A 20,588-nucleotide genomic window follows, 5' to 3' on the forward strand; every position below is an offset into this window, starting at 1 on the left:
GACGACAGTGCCTTTGTTCTATTTTTTTTACTTTGCCCTCTTGTGTCTAACATATAACCGATGACTTAACATTTTTTTTAAAATTTAAATTTATACATGTATAGAGCTCAGCTCAGTTCTACTGTATATTAGAACCTGCTTGATTCCCAGTAATAAAACAAGTAGTAAATATATTTGTTAATTAAAATTTAAAAAGTCTATAAAAAGCTGAAATGTCATTTTATTCTGTGAGTGAAGAATTAACCACTTACGACAGATCTCTGGAGTTCTCCATGCAACACAAACACCGGCCTCAGCACAAGCCTGAGCATAAGCTGCAACCGCTGTGCAGAAACATTCACAGTCTCCTCCTTTGTCACAGGTACACGCGTCTTTCACACAGTTTTCATAAAATGGAAGGTGTTCTACCTATTTAATTAGGAAAAATGTATTAAAAGTGTTTGACAATATGTATGCCAATATTAGCCATAGAACTAATTTGGACAAATTACAAACACATTACCTTATAGTGGCATTCGTTAAATGTATCTTTTATGATATGACACATTGTTTTTGCCCAGTTTTCTCTGGGTGCTGACGTACAAGTTTCAAGATTAGTTGTCTGATCTGGGAAATTGCTGTACAGTTTCCAGCTGTTTGCAAACTCTAGTGGATTGCTCACTACCAGCTGACCCTGGGTAGTGAAGTCATTCTTTGCATTACCATCAAAATTTCCACACAGGCCACACACCTCCCCCTGAAGAAACAAAAGAAGTTAATTGCTTTTTTAAAACACATGGATAGCATCCTATAATGATTCAGTTTAGCATCTGAAATGACATGTATTTAAAGAGAAATGATTATTTGACTTTTTCAGGAAGGGCCTAACAAAAAGGGAAAAGGGATTTCATTCTCACAAATCTGCACTTGTAAATTGTGGTGGGGCGTGGTGTTTGGCCTGCTGCAGCGGAGAAAGCAGACATACAGTCAATTTATGTACCTGTGCACCTATTCTCCCCGACTCCACGCCGCCCCATGAGCTCACTGTGATGCTTTGGTGAATGGTAAATTGCCTGTATTTGTATAGCACTTTACTAGTCCCTAAGGACCCCAAAGCGCTTTACACATTCAGTCATCCACCCATTCACAAACACATTCACACACTGGTGATGGCAAGCTACATTGTAACAGAGGCGAGGCTGCTGGACACTGGCGCCACCAGGCCCTCTGACCACCACCAGTAGGCAATGGGTGAAGCGTCTTGGCCAAGGGGCCGGGGCTCGAACCAGCAACCATCCGATTACAAGACGAACTGCCAACTCTTGAGCCACGATCGCCCCCTTTCTCCAATGCAGCAGGCCAAAGAACTACCGTTGCCACAGAAATGTTCTCAAATATTACATTACATTAATACAATAATTCATTTTTAAACTGCTACTTACAGAGTACTGTGGTTCCAGTCGGATTATAACTGTTGCTTTATGATCCGATATAACTGTTAGACCAATGTCAAATTCAATGGCCAGATAGAAACCAAGCTTCCTTTTGGTGTACTTAATCTCAGTACCGTTTGGAGAAATGACCACCCCTTCATATTCAGAATCAAAATCAGAAAAAGAATACTTCATTAATCCCTAAATAAAATATGTGGTTACAGTTGCTCCAAGACAATAAGTGCAGTAACAGACTAAACTAAATTAAATGAATTCGATATATTACAAACGTCTTGATCCATTCTCAATCATCCAGGAAAGTAAATCTCCAAAAGTTGATTCTGTTCATCTGGACGTAGCGTTTTGTGGGAGAAACATTTCGTCACTCATCCAAGTGACTTCTTCAGTCTCAGCTGACTGCAGGTTTCCCCAAATCCTATAAACAGCACATTTGCATAATGACTGAAACCAGCCCACTGAAGGAACAATGGGCTGGGAGGTCAGTTCCTTAATCATAATTATGCAAATTCTCATGACCATTGATCAACAACCACTGACCAAAACCCACTGATCAAAGACCACTGAAAAGACGTGAAAAGAGAAAGACCATCTCTGAATGGAGGAGGGCCTAAGGGTACATCTTTCACCATCTTACAATGCTGTGATTGCAGCCATTCCCCAACTCTCTGTGAATGGTACTCATGGCCATTGATCAGTGGGTTTTGGTCAGTGGTTGTTGATCAATGGTCATGAGAATTTGCATAATTATGATTAAGGAACTGACCTCACAGCCCATTGTTCCTTCAGTGGGCTGGTTTCAGTCATTATGCAAATGTACTGTTTATAAGATTTGGGGAAACCTGCAGTCAGCTGAGACTGAAGAAGTCACTTGGATGAGTGACGAAACGTTTCTCCCACAAAACGCTACGTCCAGATGCACAGAATCAACTTTTGGAAATATATTACAAAGTAACAAAATATAATAAATAGCTCCAACATATAAAAAGCTCAATTATAAACATCCAGAAATCAAACAGATTAAATATATATGATTGACTGTACACTGTTTAACTTTTGGGTTTTTTGCACATTTTTACAGTGAAAAATTGTTGTTTTCACTGTAAAAATGTGCAAATGGGTGTAGTTTTTGCATTTTGTACTGTGCAATTTGAGTTGTACAGGTAGATAGTCAATTAGTAATGATTTACCTTTTGAAAGTGTGATTTCCTTTTCCTATAATGGAAAGTATAAGGGAGATTTCTTTCAATGTAATGTAAGAATGCAGTTAAAAATATTTTCCTTATTTGCCGGTAGCTACAAATGCATTTACTTTATTTTGTGCATTTTCATTTAACCTTTTATTTTTATTCTCGACTTCTGGCCTTACCCCCAGGTAGATCCTGATCTTTCTGAAGCATATGGGGTTTGGAAGTTCACAAATCTCACTTTCTATGATAACAGTGAAGTTATCCTCCCGTGTTTTATTGCCACATGTGTTCTTAAACGAGACAAGCATTAACATGTTTATTTTATATAAACGGAGACTGCTGATCAAATCAAAATTCAGGTTGTCCTGTACTATTCTAAATCGAGTGTTAAATCTCTTTAACTCTTGTAAAATTAATTGCTTATTTGACAGCTGATGTTACTGACATAAAAATATATTACATATGCAAATGCACCTTGTGAACAAATAGAACAAATATGATAAGACTCTGTTACCACTAAAGAACTCTGAGTAATCACAATAAAATGAAAATACAATTATTTTTGATAAAAAGGCATGTATTACCTTGACTACAGTGTAAGACATCTGTCCATGAAAGCCATATGAGTTCTCATCAAATGTAATATAGTGACCACTTCCATAAATAATACAAGTTCCTGGACATTTTTTGTTTGTGCAATCCCATTTTCCACTTTTGCAGGTGCTAAATGTTTCAGAAAGGATTGAAATTAAATAATTTTTTATTATAAGACTAAAACTTATATAATGTATTATCAGTTTCAGTGATGCTATGCCAATCAATCAATCAATCAATCAATCATACCAGGTGTTGCATTTCTTAGAGATTGTTTCTCCACTGGAATAATGTTTCTCGCCATGCTGACATGGACAATGATTTTCTTTTACACAGGAACCTTTACCATCATCGAAGAGGCCTCTGGGACAGAGACAGCCAGATTTACACTCAGTGGCATCCTGGGAGGATAGAAAGATCAGAGTGATAGAAACAACACAAAAAATTGAAAACAGACAACTGGTAAAACCAACATGACATTGATAACACACAAATGCAGACTTTGTATCTACATTTTGAAAATAGTTAGTAGACCTAAAATGTAGGTCTTGATCAGCAAAAACAGCTTACGCATTCATTGTCCGGATTTGAACAGGTTCGAGCACACTGCACTCCCTTATCTCTTTTGTCTGCAGTGGAGCAGTTGAAGTATTCTTTTGGAGAAGTGCATGCTGTAACAGAGGCAGGAACTACTTTACTATTCTGTAAATTAACTACAAATCAGTTTTATAGTAGAAAAAGAATGTCATTAATAACTGACTTGAAGAGCCAGCTGGATCACAATGAAGAACTCCGTCAGTGCACACGCTAGGAAAAGACAATGCAACACAAAGGAACTTTAAATTATAGTTTGTATCAATCTGATATATTGCTTGAATTATAGTCATGGTTAATCATTAGTTCAATTTGTAGTCCGTAAATAACTCACCAGTAGTCATCTTTGATGTTAATGGTCTTCCCTGATTCAATGGTTTCGTCATTATGGTAACAGGGACACTTTGCTTTGGGGACACAGATGTCATTGTCATTTAGATAGTGATCTTCATCGCAGGAACAGCCACCCACAGGCAAGAAGTCAGAGGTGCAGTTCTGCTCCTTTGAGCTCAGTGATCTGCAAGTCAGCTGACATCTCTGATGTTTGTAAGAGAAGGTCTGAGATTCTGGGCAGTTCTTGGTGTATTTGTCTGTTTTATGGAAAATATGATAGTCATTACATCATAGTTTTGGACTAACTAATAAAAGAGAACATGCTCACGAAACTTCATTACTGAACTGTTTCAGATACACTTACTGCACACATCCTTTCTCCAGCCTGTCAAGAACACTCCCTTTGATGCACAAGCTCTTGCAAAGGAGGAGAAGACAGCACACAGGCAGTCCTCGCTCTTCTCACAGTTACAGCTAGCATAAATACATCGCTGCAGAACACAGTGAACGTTATTATGGTATTACAGTCTCAGTGAATTTAGTTAAAGACAAACAGAGAGGTTTTGTTGTACCTTGTAGTAAATCTCAGCATCCATCACGGAATGGCACCGTGCAAAGGTTTTATTTGGATTTTGTAGGAAGGGGCACCAGTGTTTGGCATACTTTTCTACAAGTAGATTAACAGTTTTGAAGATTTTTGCATTTATTATATTTCTTGTGTGATAAGATACATATACCACAGAAAATCTGTCTTGAGCAGTTAAGAATCAAAAGAAATATGCTTGATGATAATAGTTAAAAACTTACCATTTTCCGTCCTAAGAGAGCAAGGGTCATCAAGTCGTCCTCGTCCATCTTTGCACGAATAGTCAGTTTTCCAAGAATTACTAAAACTTCCTTCTTCTCCCTCCACCATCCCCTGACGAGTCTTCATGTCATCAGATTGGATCATGTTGTAATTCCCACATAAACCTAAAGATTGCAGGAAGTCCAGTAAATACAAAGGCTCTAAAAAATATTGCCTCTATTACAGTTTTGAGCATTTTGAAAGTGTTTTTCTTCTTCTTTTTAATTTTTAACCACAGTTAAAAATAAAAAATTACACTCTGATGGCTGATGATTGTGAGAAAAACAAACAACACAGAAATAATCATAATTACTGTTACCTTCCTGCTGAGATAAACTCCATCCTTCAAGACCCATAGTATATTGATATTTAATATAAATAAATTAACTGATAGTTGTACTTTTGATTATGGTTAATGGCTAATATGAAACCTACCACGTGTCTTTTCTCTGTAGCTCTGCTCCAGACTGACATAGACTTGCATCAGAGGCACATGCTGGATCTGAAGTTGTAAACCAAAGCTTGTCTGGAGCATGATGTGAAAGGATGAAGCATGGAATATACTGATGTCTCCTGTGAGTCAAGAGAAAAATTGAAATCAGAAGATCATATTTGAGATAAAATGCTGAACTACAATCTTAGTTTCTGACATACCTGTGTAATAAGGCAAAGTGACCTCCTGTCCATTCTTCATCTTCACTCTGCCTTCAGACGTGAAAATTATGGCCTGAATCAAAAAATAAATTGCGATCAGAGTGTGGCTCATTGTAAATCATTATAATTACTATGGTATTACACTCACATTGTTTTTGTCACTGTTCAGCTGAATTTTCAAACTCTTGAGACAAGTGTCGTATTGTTGACGTGAACATTGTGTCAAATGGACCAGAATGGTAACATTTGGACTCAAATAATCCTGAAAAACACATTAGCATTATGAGCACAAACTATATAAAATTCCACCTTAATATCAGAAGATTGCATATCTTTAACAGTTGGAGGCGTTGACTCATTCACCTTGCTTTCCACTTTAGCCAGAATGTAGTCACAGTCTCCATGGAAGGTGAAGTCTTTCCCATCAAAGGTGGTTATGTATGAACCCTCTTCAACTGAACATGTAGCATGCATCTGAAGACTCTCACAAGACCATTTACCTGCAATGCATGTACTGAAAACACAAAGACTTTAAGGAAAAAGCACACACTAATGAATTAAAAATAATACTTTTTGGAAAACATGAAATGTGAAACATACCAGTTTTCTCCCCCCTTTTGGTAAACCTCATTGAACTTATAGACTTTGTCACGTTTGCACGGACAGTCAGAAAGAGGAATACACTTTCCCGTGGAAACATCATCAAGCACAGTTCCTAATGAAGACGTGACATGATTTTAGACTGTATTTATTACTGGTACTTAAACATTCAGGCATGATGAGTACAAAGAAACAGCACCAACCAGGAGGACAGAAGCAGCCATCTATATTGTGATCTTCACAAACTAAACTTGTGTCTGGGAATCTGCAGGTATTGATGCAAGGAGACCCATTCTCATCATATACCATGGTGGGAGGACAATGTTTAGCTGCGAAGATTAGAATATATAGACAAACAGATGTGAATTACAAGAGGGACCTGTGTGTATCATGTCAGAAACGGATGGACTATATAATAACACGCAGGCCAGATTTTGATTTCGCTAATCTTAGATAATATATTATGTATATTACTGGTAACTAAATCTCACTCCCTAAGCGTTCATGTTATTTTTTCTTTTTTCTTCTTCTTTCTTTCGTATTTCTGTTCTTTCTGTTAAAAATAGAAGAAAAATAGACATGTAGGCAGATATCTTTAACAAATTATTGAAGTTAATGCACATCATACTGTACAGTGATTGCTGAATGTCAATAAAAACTAAATAAAAAAGAAAGAATACGTAGAATGCACAGATGGGATTTATTACTATTTATTGTACCACTGAATCAATAATCTTTTTTCTTCTTTATTCACTTTACATGTAAGTAATAAATTAAAATTCTCAGGACATCAAAGCACATAAACAACACTGGTGAACCTTACCAACAATCTTTTCATAATCTCAGACTATGAACTGCTAGATATTTGTAGTGCATCTGACACTAATAAAGAGTGGAGTATGCCAGATGTTTTTTGAATTTTTTCAATCACTCTTCTGTGCATAAAATACTCAGTATTGTTACAGACACATTTCAATCTACATATGTGTCCTACATTTTCATTGTTAAATTCAGTAGTAAGAAAACCAATTGCTCTCAAAATGCAAGTTTGTGGCTCCTAGAATTTCAAAAGTTGAATAAAGGTTAGCGTCTTTAGTTATCAAGGTGTTAAGAGTTTATCTCCCAGGAAGATTTTGCAGGGAAATGTAATTCTTTATGTGCATGAGTCAACCTCATGAGAAAGGAGTAGAAATGACAACATAAAACCTTACCACACAACTTAGGAGTCCTCCAGTTGGGAGGTATTCCTCCAGCATGGGAGCACTGTCGAGAGAACTCAGAGAGTGTGCTGCAGACACAGGAGCCATTTAAATTACTACAGTGACACATATCTTTCACACAAGCCTGAATGTAAGGCTCAGGGTCAATCAGAGGAATGCAGGAGCTCCAGGATTCATTTTTAAAGAAGTCTTTGCAGAAGTATTCCTTAAAGGGACAAAAGAGACACACAACAGAGGTGTCGTTAATCTGTGCAGAAGGTTTTATGCAAATACATATCACCACATATCTATTTTTAAAGCTAACTGGATAATAAAACTCACGAACTCCTTGCATGACTCTGTCATATTCTCAGTCTTCGCTGATGTCTGTACCGCTTCAGTGAGGTCGTCACATTTACTATTTGGATTAGCGGTTTTCCATCCATTGCCAAACGTAATGGGGCTGATTTGTTGACCTGTATCTGATGACATTAATGGTTATATTCTACCTCCTGCATACTACAGATGAAACAGATTAATATGACATGAGTATACACCTTGATCACGGAGGTCTGAATTGCCATTGAAATCACCACAAAGTCCACAAGTGCGATTAGCATATTCATCATCAATTTCCACCTGAAAAACACAGAAATAGGTTTATTTATTGTTATTCATTAAACAGTGAGATGACTGAACCACTGATTCATCAAATGAAAAACCTTATTGTCACTTCTTCTTAAAAAAAACAAGACCCTCCCCCCAACACACACAAACACACACACACGAACACATGCACGCACGCACATACGCGCGCACACACAAACAAAGTAGCATTTGATACAGTCATAATGTCACCTACAGCTGGAATCTGATACTGAAAGTGATCTGATAGTGTACACCAGAGAGCATTTTATTTCACAGTCTACACAATACTTGTGGTGTTTACTCTTGCTTCACCCACATGCACCTCTCTCTTAGGACTTAGAGTTGTGTTTGTACTCATTTCTCCATTCAAATATTCTGCTCATTCAGTCCTTCAATATGCTTTCCCCCTCTTTACAGTTATTTCCAATCTACTTCCACCACAATACAATGTAGGCTTTGTGTTTTTCAAAGATTTTTACAAAGTTACTCTGTAACCAATGCCTGGCATTTCTCAAGTGTAAAGCAATTCCAATCCACTTAAGACGTTTTGCAACAAGCATCAGAAATATGTTTGCAACCTGGAAAAAAATTGTCTTGAGTCACTGTAAGTTTCAACAGTGTTCAAAAACAAATTATGTCTAAGTTATTACCATGACTGCATCATCATTGTACCACATGACAGTGATACCAACTTGGGAGTAAAGCTTTAAGTAAAACTCAGTTTTTTCCAACTGTACCCCGGCCTGGTAGTATGGAAGTTGAATACTGGGGGGGAAAACAAAAACAAAATGACACAAAGTATAGTAAAGTTGTTTTCATTTTAAATTTTGAGGACCAAAAGAATTGTTGTTTGACTTGGCATTGTTTTGTTTTGTTTTGTTTTTTTACCTGTGCTCATCCAGAGTGACCAAATCCTTGCTGATGTTGTACAAATAACTATTAATTTTTACAACCACAAAACGTATTGTAGAGTTTCCAGGATTCTCCTTCCTCTTTATGTCCATTGAGAACGTCTGGGAATTCTCTGAATTCTTGCAGGTTTTGACCAGCTTGTACTCACACATACCAGGAAACTGGTACACATCACCATCAAACGTCTTGAAGTGCTCCCTGCCCCATGTGCTACATGTTCTCTTGTAAACTGAGAAGCAAAAAAAAAAAAAAAAGAAAGAAGAAATTTACCAAAATTTACCAAAATTTCTTCCCATGCACATAAATAATTTTGAAGCATTTTGAAACACAGCAGAAAATCACAATTACTGGTCTATCTCATTACAAACACTTTTCCAGTGTCCTGACCTTTGCATAAAGCTTTAACAATTAACCGTTAATGAACGTTAAAAGATTCCTGTACATTATGCACATTACATGAATATCTGGACAAGCAGTTGCACCCTTATGAATCTCATCTTACCCGACTCGGCTTGGACATCAATAACACTGGAAACAGAACAAGCAAGGAAACACAACCACACAACTTTCCACTTCATTGTTGCCGCTGTGGACTCGCAGTTAAAAAGGAAGTTGACAGTGAGACAGTGGCCAGTGGCCCTTTATATAGAGATTGTTTATTTGTTTTGCTTACACCTTCTATGAGCATTTAAATAGTTTTTTTTTTGTGATGGCGAAAACATGGTTTGACTGATTTGTTATATCGTCCGTATCGCTGAGCAAACACGCAGTGGTATGAGGCCTTTCCAGAGAATTTGGCTGCTTTCATGTATGATGATATATTTGTTTACACTGTGTCCATCAACTTTATGTATGTATGGGCAGAAATCTGTGCCATCAGAAACTGAATTTGAATAAGTTAAATTTGAATTTGAATTACTCGGATTGAATCTGAATTGTAACTTGAATGAAAGCTTTTGAAAACTGAATTTGAATTAGTCTAATTTGAAATTGAATTTATGGTTTGAAAATGAATTGATTTGCTTTGAAACTGCATTTTATCCTTTAAAAATTCAGCTCTCGAATAATTTCAGATTCACTTCTCACCATTCAGTTTCAGTTCTACAATTCAATTTCAGTTCCAAAATTCGGTTTTTTGGGACTTACATCCGGTTCCGGTTCAAGCGCAGATTAATAGAACTACGGACTGATAGCGTTACTGACGGAATCTACAGCGTCTTGAGCTGAATTAAGACTTCAGAAGTCATTCGTCATGTCGAATGACCAGCGGATAAACTCTCAGGTTGGTAATAAATGTATTACATGTATAAGAACAAGTGTCATGTTAACAAATGATAGCCATACAGTAACCTTTATGCTTATTGTAGCTGCTAGCTAAAAACGCTAATTTAGCATAGTTGGCCCTGAATTCAGCTTTGACAAACAAATATGATCGACTGTTTCTAGTAGAATTCCAAAGTTGTCATCTTGTACCCTCTCAGAGCCCTGTATGCTTGCAGGGCTCTGAGAGGGTACAGTAAGGAAACATGCAAGGAAACATGCAAAACGCTGTCCAAACCTTTGTATTTGAGCTTTATTTATGTCTTACACAGCATCCCAACTCTTTAGCTAACTTAATAACTTTAGCTAAAGTGAATAGTTAGTCTAATTTATTAGTGCAGCATTACTGGATCACCTCTGTTTGAAGTGATATAATATGATATACAACTATCACTGTGTTTAACTACCATAATAATTCTTAGGGTATTGAGTGCATGCTTATTAGTTGTTTTTTTAAAAACATACTGCTCCATTGCTATGTTTGACAGGCTGAAGTTGTCGGGTCACCTCCTAAATCGACCATCTTTTACAGGTGTTTTGTGCCAGAAATGGAGTGTCCACTGAAGACTGAAGATACTGAATCTCACGCCGTGCCATTGATCCCTCCTGTGCCTTCATCTAGACAAGAGACATTAACTTAACCACTCTCACATGCTCTGTACCTACATCACCTTCCCTGACAGTCGTAGCTTGGCTCATCTGAGGGTGAAATTATAAGAATGTGTTATTTTGCAAAGTGCTCTCTAGGGTTCCTAAATAAAATATGGCATTGAGGTCATTTCTTTTGAATTAATCCTTCTTCTGAAATATAAGAACCTCTCCTGGTTTAAATGGCACTTTCTGTTCCTTACTTCCTGTTCCACTCCCAAACCCAAATAGATGCTGACAAGCTGACACAGTAATATGGAAGAGGAGAGAAGCTGGAAAGGACTACTACAAATAAACCCAATGCCTAACAATGAAAAATGTAAAATAAGAACAATAATAATAATAAAGATAAAAGATGAAGTAACAAGTTTTTGTTTTTTGTTTATTCCAAATGATCATCCAGATGTCTGTGACGTGATGACAAACACCATAATGGAAGGCCTTTGTCATCACATGCTTAAACTCATCATATATTTTTGCATATGCTGAACAGGCAGTCAGACATGCTGTAACTGTGGGGTAGAAAACTGCATGAACACCATACAGCAGGGGTCTCAAACTCCAGTCCTCGAGGGCATGGAAAAGTTGCATGACACCGGCCCTCAAGGACTGGAGTTTGAGACCCCTGTCATATTCCATATGACAGGTGTGGTTGAACTTCATGAAGACTCTGAAGTTTCTCTTCTCTTCTGGCAGGACAGGAATGTCGCCTTGTCCTGTGAGCCACCGTAAGGATGTACTTAGAGTAGAACTGGACTGTCACCGGCCTCAGGCTCTTCACCCTTTTCAAAGACAAAGCAGTCATTTAGATAAAATATTAGATATTGTTTACCTGTAAATGCACAAAGAGAATTTAGAAATGTAATTATTGTCAAGAGTGAACAAGCACTGATAGTGTAATTTACAGCTGTGGCCAAACGTTTAGAGAATGAGAAGTGTTGTTTGTTTATTTACAGAGTTTGCTGTTTCAGTGATAGTTGTATATCATATTATATCACTTCAAACAGAGGTGATCCAGTAATGCTGCACTAATGAATTAGACTAACTATTCACTTTAGCTAAAGTTATTAAGTTAGCTAAAGAGTTGGGATGCTGTGTAAGACATAAATAAAGCTCAAATACAAAGGTTTGGACAGCGTTTTGCATGTTTCCTTACTGTAGGGGTCTCTGCAAGCATACAGGGCTCTGAGAGGGTACAAGATGACAACTTTGGAATTCTACTAGAAACAGTCGATCATATTTGTTTGTCAAAGCTGAATTCAGGGCAAACTACGCTAAATTAGCGTTTTTAGCTAGCAGCTACAATAAGCATAAAGGTTACTGTACGGCTATCATTTGTTAACATGACACTTGTTCTTATACATGTAATACATTTATTACCAACCTGAGAGTTTATCCGCTGGTCATTCGACATGACGAATGACTTCTGAAGTCTTAATTCAGCTCAAGACGCTGTAGATTCCGTCAGTAACGCTATCAGTCTGTAGTTCTATTAATCTGCGCTTGAACCGAACCGGATGTAAGTCCCAAAAACTGAATTTTGGAACTGAAATTGAATTGTAGAACTGAAACTGAATGGTGAGAAGTGAATCTGAAATTATTCGAGAGCTGAATTTTTAAAGGATAAAATGCAGTTTCAAAGCAAATCAATTCATTTTCAAACCATAAATTCAATTTCAAATTAGACTAATTCAAATTCAGTTTTCAAAAGCTTTCATTCAAGTTACAATTCAGATTCAATCCGAGTAATTCAAATTCAAATCTAACTTATTCAAATTCAGTTTCTGATGGCACAGATTTCTGCCCATATTTATGCTTTCTTTTCAACAGTAATTGCTTTTCAAATGTAATAAAATTTCAAATGAGGTCTATAGACTATACACATAACTATGCAAACTCACAGTAATGCACGTAAGCCAAAACTCTTGTTGTTACAATCTTGGGACTATTTTGAAAACAATACTACATAAGGATTACTTTAAAATAGTCACAGATTATAATAATAGCAAAAAACTATCAACAATACATAGGTCACAACTGAAGTACTTGAAAAATTAACATTTGTGAAGACAACTCCCATTAACTGCTTGACACAGTGTGTTCTTTTTTGACAATTTGGCATGTGGTGGTAATTATGTGAAGTTTATTTTTTTTAACAAAATATTTCATTGCAGTCTTTGTTTGTAGTCTTTTCCAACCCTATCCCCCATGAAGCAATACTCTCTGCTGTTTTGAAGTATTTAACAATGAGGGGTCCTTATGCTAAATTCAGGATTCATTTTTCTAGTAAGATTAATTGTCATAATATTAATCAAAGTCATCGAATATCACAAAATGTTGAAAATTTTCTGGTTTAACTTACTGTTACCAACAAGACTACCTTTGTTATCGTCATTCTCTACCTGCAGTGTTAACTTAAATTGCATTGGGGATGGCACTGATTTAAACAAATGACACAAGCATTACATAATAACAAACATATCATTGAAGTGCCAATGTATTATTAAATATATCAATATCTAGCTTTAAAAACAACATCAAATCACAGAATTCTGTAAATGTCTTGAGCCAACCATTTGTTCTTATATTTTGATTCCATGGAGCCAGATTTTTTTTAAAGCTGCCTTGAGTGATAGCTTTCTAAAGGTTTTTCTAAAGGCAACTCACTGAAAGGATGAACTAGCAGTCACCTTCCTGACATTTCATCATTGTGATGTTCTCATGGTGCAGATGCCAAAGTTGTGTTGGCAATACTACAGTATCTAACTAGCACTACAGAACAGGGTATAACATAACATTTAAAATGGCAGGTAATTTAAAATGCAGCTTTTGAAACAGCTGCATGACACTCTCAGAGATGTTAAAGTTTAGTGAAGTACTAAAGTGGTTTACAATATTGTGTTACGTTTTATAGTAATGCACTAGTGTATCTTTTTAAGGTGATGAAGCTGAATTATACTAGCTTTATACTATCTAGGGGTTAGAAAACATTAGCTTTTACCTTTTTAAATTCAACTGGCTAAATCAAGAAAGAGCAGCAACACAGTTCAACTTGTACACAAAGTAAAGTCTACTGCAGCTCACAATGTGAATTATTATGTGACATCTAAGCAGTTGTTTCCTTCAAGCTGCAACTCTACATCCCAAGTTGGGCTTCCCCTACTTCCTACTTTAACATTTATATATTTATATTAAGAGGACTGATTCATGACCACCAACCAGAGCAGACTTTCTAATGTGATTTGGGTCATTATAGAATATCCATGGAAGGCATAAACCAAGACAAATGTCGTCTTGATGCATTCTTAATCTGGACGCTACTTCCAGATGAACAGTCAGCTTTTGGAGACAAGACAAATGTCTAGCTCAAATCTGCATCCAAACACCCTTTCTGATATTTTATACTAATACTGCCTAAATTTCTAGAAGTGCTGTAAAGAAGTGTACTATTTCTATTGGATTGACTCTAAATTTGTCTAGATGTGGCACATCAATTTAAAGAATTAATATTTTACAGCCAGGGCTGGACTGGCCATCGGACGTACCGGGCATTTGCCCGGTGGGCTGCTCGTGATTTTTCGTTTTCATGGGCTGATGGGGTTTTATTTCTTTTCTTTTTTTAACGGTATAAATGAATAGTGGTGGATTGGCCAGTTGGTCATGATCGACTCTGGGCTGGACCAATTAAAGCCAAGGAGGTCGAACTTTAAAGTTGAGGTGAAAAGGAACACGATTTGTCCCGTACTACTTCAGCTAGAAAGTTGCTACTTCAATCATGAAACTGATCAATGATCAGCTGATCGGCTTTTCTCTCTGCGCCAGAAAGAGGAAACCAGTGGATGTCGTGCTAAACAACAGCAGGACGTTTAAGCTTGATCAGCTGTTGTTAAAATTTATTTAATATGACTTTCTAGTATCAGCTGATGTTTGCTGGAGCCACAGCTGTAAAGCTGCTGGTCATGATATCGGTTTGGATACCAGGAGATGTCCTTACTGAATCATCAGAGCTGAACAGATGATGGAGAAACAGGTTTACCTTTTAGGTGACATGAATGAGTTGAAGGGAAGTTATGAACTGTTTCTGAGAGACAAATAACACCAGGATCCGTTTCTACGTAGCTGACAGCTACATGTGCAGGGGCGGGTCTAGCAAAGTTTTGCCAGGGCGGCAGGTAGCTCATTAACTATTTAATTACTGGAGAAAAATAATAGATTTCTGTGCATTTGTTTTATACGTGCATTAAATTAAAATCGGTTTTGTCAGTTAAGCATCTTGAGGCAGAGGGTGGGGGAGTGGTTCCCTATTTTTTCTTTCTTTTTTTGCTGGGAGTTCGCAACCCTATTAGTTAGGCATATGTAATTATAAATTAGGTTGTTTTATATTTTTGCTAAGTACTGTTTAGAATACCATAATAGGGAGGATGGTATAGGTTTTAAGTTTATTATAAAGGCTTTATGGCTTTTCCTATAGTACCATGGTGGGCCGGTCACTAGTCAAAATGCCCGGGCTGATTTTTTGTCCCAGTCCAGCCCTGTTTACAGCCAGATCATAGGCTTACATGGCTAAACCTATTTGTATTAAAAAGAAGTTGTACTTCATCACCTTACACCTTTTGCATTTAACAATAATAATAACAAAAACACTCTGATACAAACTTCACACAGAAGTGCCAAAAACAGTTACTGGAGAGGTCACAGTTAATTTTTGACATTGGTGATTAAAGAACTATTTTTCTTTCATAAATACAATTATAATTTAAAATGTGAATTTTGTGTTTATCCAGGTTGCATTTTCTTTAGGTTAGGTTTTTGTAGTGTCCAACCAGTCTGAGCACTGTAACATTATATACAGTGAAAAGTATTACTACTGCTTATTTACATTCGATAACAGCCAATAATCCTATAACCATTAGTTAATCGGTGTGTTTACTGGACTATCAGCTATATCAAAGTAAACACTGGACGTATTCAAAGTCATTACTACACAATACATTAATATTACAATAAACACTAATAAATACTGCAGTATTATAAAGGCTTAGCACTATCGGACAATTTATTTTAGTTTTCATAGTGTTTCTCCTATTTAGAAGCAATGTATTCATCTTACAACATGCAGTGTATTCAGAACATAAGTGACTCAAATGTTGTGCTCAGGTATCTGCATTAGAGAGGTAATCTGTGTGTGCACTATGCTTGGTCACTACACGTGGAATACTTTGAGGACAACTAGCACCTGGGCCCATTGGATAGAAGTCATTAGAGCTCATTGGTATATAAACATGAATAGGTGTCAATGGAAAATTGTACTTAGTAGTCAGTATAATCTTTTAATGATATAAGTTTCCATATATGCTTAGAGGTGTATAATCGATTGTGTAGTGATAGGATGTATGATCTTTTGTAGGCTTTGTGTTTATCCCAGGGTGCTCTGGTATTCAAACCCACATCCCGGGAACATGGGGGAGGTTGTACCTTGTCTTATTGTTTTATGGTAGAACTTCCTGCCCTTTGTATGGTTTCACTGTGTTACCTATGGTAAACCATACATTGGGTGTGGGGGAGACTACCCTCTTTATGGCCAAGGATGTTCCTCCTGTTTTACATTTTATGACCCTTTGATCAGCAGGAGGACACACACACACACACACACACACACACACACACACACACACACACCTAAACATCCACATTCCAATGTAAGGAACAAACACCCACTGATGTATAAATAAAGATCAGGGCAGTCTCAGAGCGCAAGTCTCAGAGCCCTCACTTCTGTGAGGGTGCTGTGGCTGCCCTTGCTTGCAAGTAACTGCAGTGTGTGTTTCTCCTCTCTGACTCTCAGCTGAAGAAGTGTTATTTAGAATAAATCTCTTAACATTTGTTTTGGTCCTCCGAGCCGGATCAGAAACATCAGAATTGTTATCTGTGACTCTGCTCTAGGATCTGGTGGACTGAGTCCTGACGCCGTGGGAAGCCAGAACCGGAGTCTGTGCACAGCCCTTTTAGAATTTGGGTCCAGACCGGTGTTTATAGTCTGGTCCGCTGCGGTGGGATTCAGTCTGACGATCCGAACCACCAGTGAGTCGTCTGAGGGTGAGAAACACTATTTTGATATATAAAATGGCCGCAGAGGTTTAATGAAACGCGTAAAATAGGTTAAAGTTCGCCGAAAGGAACTGTGTTTAGACTGGTTTTAGAGGTAGCCGAAATTACTTCGTAACAAATTAAAATAGGTTGAAGTTCGCCGAAAGGAACTGTGTTTAGACTGGTTTTAGAGGTAGCCGAAATTACTTCGTAACAAACTGTAAAAGCGCGCAAATGTCTATATGTGTGTGTGTGCGTTGCGTAACAGTAATCTGCATTAAGTTTGAGGTTGCGTTGAAAGTCTTTATCACTGTGTGCGATAAAGCGTGTAGTCACTGTGTGCGACTATCCAAGTCTTTGCCACTGTGGGCGAAGCACGCAACCACTGTGTGAGGTTGCGTTGCGGTCTCTTCTGAGCTGATGAGCAAGCTACACATTATTAGATCGGGAGCTGCTGAGAACTCATCAAAGAGAGAGAAACAGAACTATGATACCTCGAGTATGTAGCGTATCCGTGAGTTCAGCTTCTTCTTTCAGATGCGCAGCAGTTTTCCTGCATCTTGATTCATGTGTGTAGAGTGTTCATAGCATCAGCATCATGTTTTGTTTATTTGTTTTGTTGGGTTGAAAAATAATTAAATAAACTTGTGATCATACTTATGGATCACCATGGCACATATCATCAGCCATATGGTTATTTATGCAGATGAAAAGAACGAGTGTGAATGTGCCTGACGTCGCAGTGTGTGCGCTGTGTAAAAGTAATTGCCTCCAATTGTGAGAGCGGTGATTCTGCAGGTCACCAGCTAGTGTAAAAAAAAAAAAAAAAAAGAGAGAGAGTAGGAAGGAGAAAAAATCTACATTGTAGATGAGAAATATACATAGGGAAAAAGGTTTTGAGTTTATCAGCCAAGAACAACTACAATCTCATTTTCTACTTTTAAGAAAGGAGAGTTCACAAAAAATAGAGAGAGAGTTCTGTGTGTCGGTTAAGCAATGAGAACAATGTTCAAAATGTCTCAGTGTGTCACTTGCAGGTGAGGAGCAGACCCGGATCAATTTCCCATATGCAGCAGTCGGAAGGAAATTATAGTTTAACATCATTGGAAACATTCGGGACAAGTTTTTGGCTAACTTATTTACAGCGCCATGTGTCCCTCATCCTCACAAGTGAGCTCTCACTCCTCCCTGAAGACAAAGAATGCAGTTCCAAGAGCAATAACATGGCAGATGAAGAGACAGTAGCAAATCCTGAGCAAAGAGTCCCAGCAAGCAGCAGCAGTGTGGACAAACAGCATCAGAGAAGAAGAGCAAACCATCATCCTGACTGACTGGATGAATGACACTGTTTCCAACAAGCTGCAAAGTCACTGTGCTTGTGAAAAGGACTCTTGAGGAGAACTGAGGAGACTGTTTGACATTTGCCGCCTTTGGAGAAAATGGCAAGAAGAGACAGTGGAACACAGGACAAAGCTGAAGAAGAACTGCCGGCTGTTGGACTGTTGAAGTGGGAGAGGACAACAGAGTGAGAGCAGGTGAGAACACAGAGGAAAGCTGTTGTTTAATGTGGGAAATCAAAATTTGGGTTAGTAAACCTGGGGAACAGAGAACTGACTGCTTAAGTGGAAGATTGTGAAGGAGTCTGAAACACTGCGAAAAGAAACATATACAAAATCACACACACAAGCAGAACATGCATTAACCCTACTAACAGAAACACAAGAGAGCTCATGAAGATTAGGCAGCATCTTGAGCTTGTGAGTCTGTTTATCATCTTGTCCAAGTCACCTCGTGTGATGAAAAGACCAGTGGACTCATAACATACTAGTTAAAAAATGATCAAATAATAGCAGAGAAGTGTGTAGGAAAGGCAGCTTTAAGAACATGTCCTGCTGGAGATGCAGCTCCACAGACATTGATTAAACCTGCCTAATAACACAAACACACACATGCAATGAAAATCAGCTTGTTATCTCTCATCAGTGTTAAAATAGTGTAAATTTAACAGACACTTGTTATCAAATGCTGAATTTATCCAGTGCTGACAGTTAACTCTCTAGGTTGCAGGACAACAGTTTAATTTTTTTGGAAAAAAAAAAGATTCTGGTTTGACCAACCAGTGATCGGACAATAAATTTAGTTGTTAATATAGTAAATTGGGAGATGCTTTCTGCTTGATTGATGCAGCACAAGTAATTTACTGTATGAGGGAAATTCTATTTTTGTGATAATATTTTGAACATGCATTTCTGTTGTCCTGTCAACTTGGTGAGTTAATAGCTGATATGCAAATTAGTTGATGGTTCTTAGATTAAGGAAAGGTGGCTGAATTCTAGCACGAGTGAATGGGATGTGTTAGAGTTTGTTAGAGTGGAGACTCTAAAACACTGAGTTTCCTGTTGTGATGTGTGAGTGAATCCTGCACCCAGATACACAACTCTGAATACATAAGAACAAACGTCTTTTGTGAAATGCATGACGACATGTCACATGTTTTATGATGACGGGGAAAGAGGAAAACTAAATAAAATCTGTGGCCTAAATGAGTAAAAAGTACAGATGAAATTCGTAGCTAATAAGACATGAGGCTTATGTTGTGTGTTGTGCGGCTGATGGTTGGTTTGGAGTTTATCTAGCTGATGATTTTTCTTTTGTTACTAAGTTGAGCCTGCCAAATGGGTTGTTACGATTTATCCCCCTGGCATGAAGAACACGTGTCATGACTTAAACAAGGCCTTTCTTTCTTTTGCTTTCCTTTATTTTCTTTCATTTCTTTTTATTTTGATACTTTCACAGTGCACTGAAAGTTTTGTTTGATGATCTCTGTTTGAACAGATCTGCACGATTAGAACTGAAGCGCTATACGACTAGTCGTCGAGAAAAATGTTGCAAAAGTGAGTTTCTCCACATTAAAATGGGCTCAGGAGAAAGCCACTTATTTGGGACAATTAGAGAATAGGTCCCTGCCAAAAAAAAAAGGATTAAGCGAGATAATCCAATCAAAAATTCTTCTTTTTCTTTTTGAAATGACGTCATTTAGCTGAGAAGTGGAAACGAAATCCGATGACAGTTTCCACTGTCGGCAAAGAAAGAATGAATGAATGCATGAATGAATGAGTGGAAGAGAAATAAAACTGACTGACTGACATCACTGTGCGAAGTTAACCCCCACCTGACAAAGGTGCAGATGAATCTATGTGTGTTTCTTTTTACAGGAGCAGAAAGAGGACAGCAACATCGAGGTTGCGTGATGATTTAACTTTTAAATGCTACTTTCTGTGTCTGTGCATCTATCAGGGGTGTTATTCACTACCTTGTGTTGCTCACAGAGGTAACTGTGAGAAAGTGTGTATACACCTGCGCAGCGCTAACATTTCTACAGCATTACAGTTCTTCGTGTGAGTTGATTATGTGATTTATACCAGGACAGCTGGTTGATGTTTTCTACTACAGGATTTCTGGATTCATGTTTGAAGAAAACTGTGTTTACAGGTTATGAGTTGGTGATGCTGTTACACTGTGTTGTTGGGGA

The 20,588-nt window shown here is 37.6% G+C and overlaps 1 protein-coding gene across 1 annotated transcript; it reads right to left on the minus strand.

The window, feature by feature from the left end:
- Positions 1–4,138: 4,138 nt before the first annotated feature.
- On the minus strand, positions 4,139–9,579 carry LOC116326279 (mucin-2-like). Its single transcript, XM_039614162.1, has 15 exons — positions 9,504–9,579; positions 8,978–9,230; positions 8,740–8,854; positions 7,997–8,080; positions 7,454–7,667; positions 6,446–6,571; positions 6,243–6,357; positions 6,018–6,156; positions 5,791–5,904; positions 5,643–5,715; positions 5,424–5,561; positions 4,949–5,113; positions 4,714–4,808; positions 4,506–4,632; positions 4,139–4,398 (listed from the first exon to the last, which is right to left on the minus strand). Exons 1-15 carry the CDS (start codon positions 9,577–9,579, stop codon positions 4,139–4,141), a joined length of 2,094 nt encoding a protein of 697 aa, XP_039470096.1.
- Positions 9,580–20,588: the final 11,009 nt, after the last annotated feature.

Source organism: Oreochromis aureus, linkage group 7 (genome assembly GCF_013358895.1).
Source record: "Oreochromis aureus strain Israel breed Guangdong linkage group 7, ZZ_aureus, whole genome shotgun sequence".
NCBI lineage: Eukaryota > Metazoa > Chordata > Actinopteri > Cichliformes > Cichlidae > Oreochromis > Oreochromis aureus.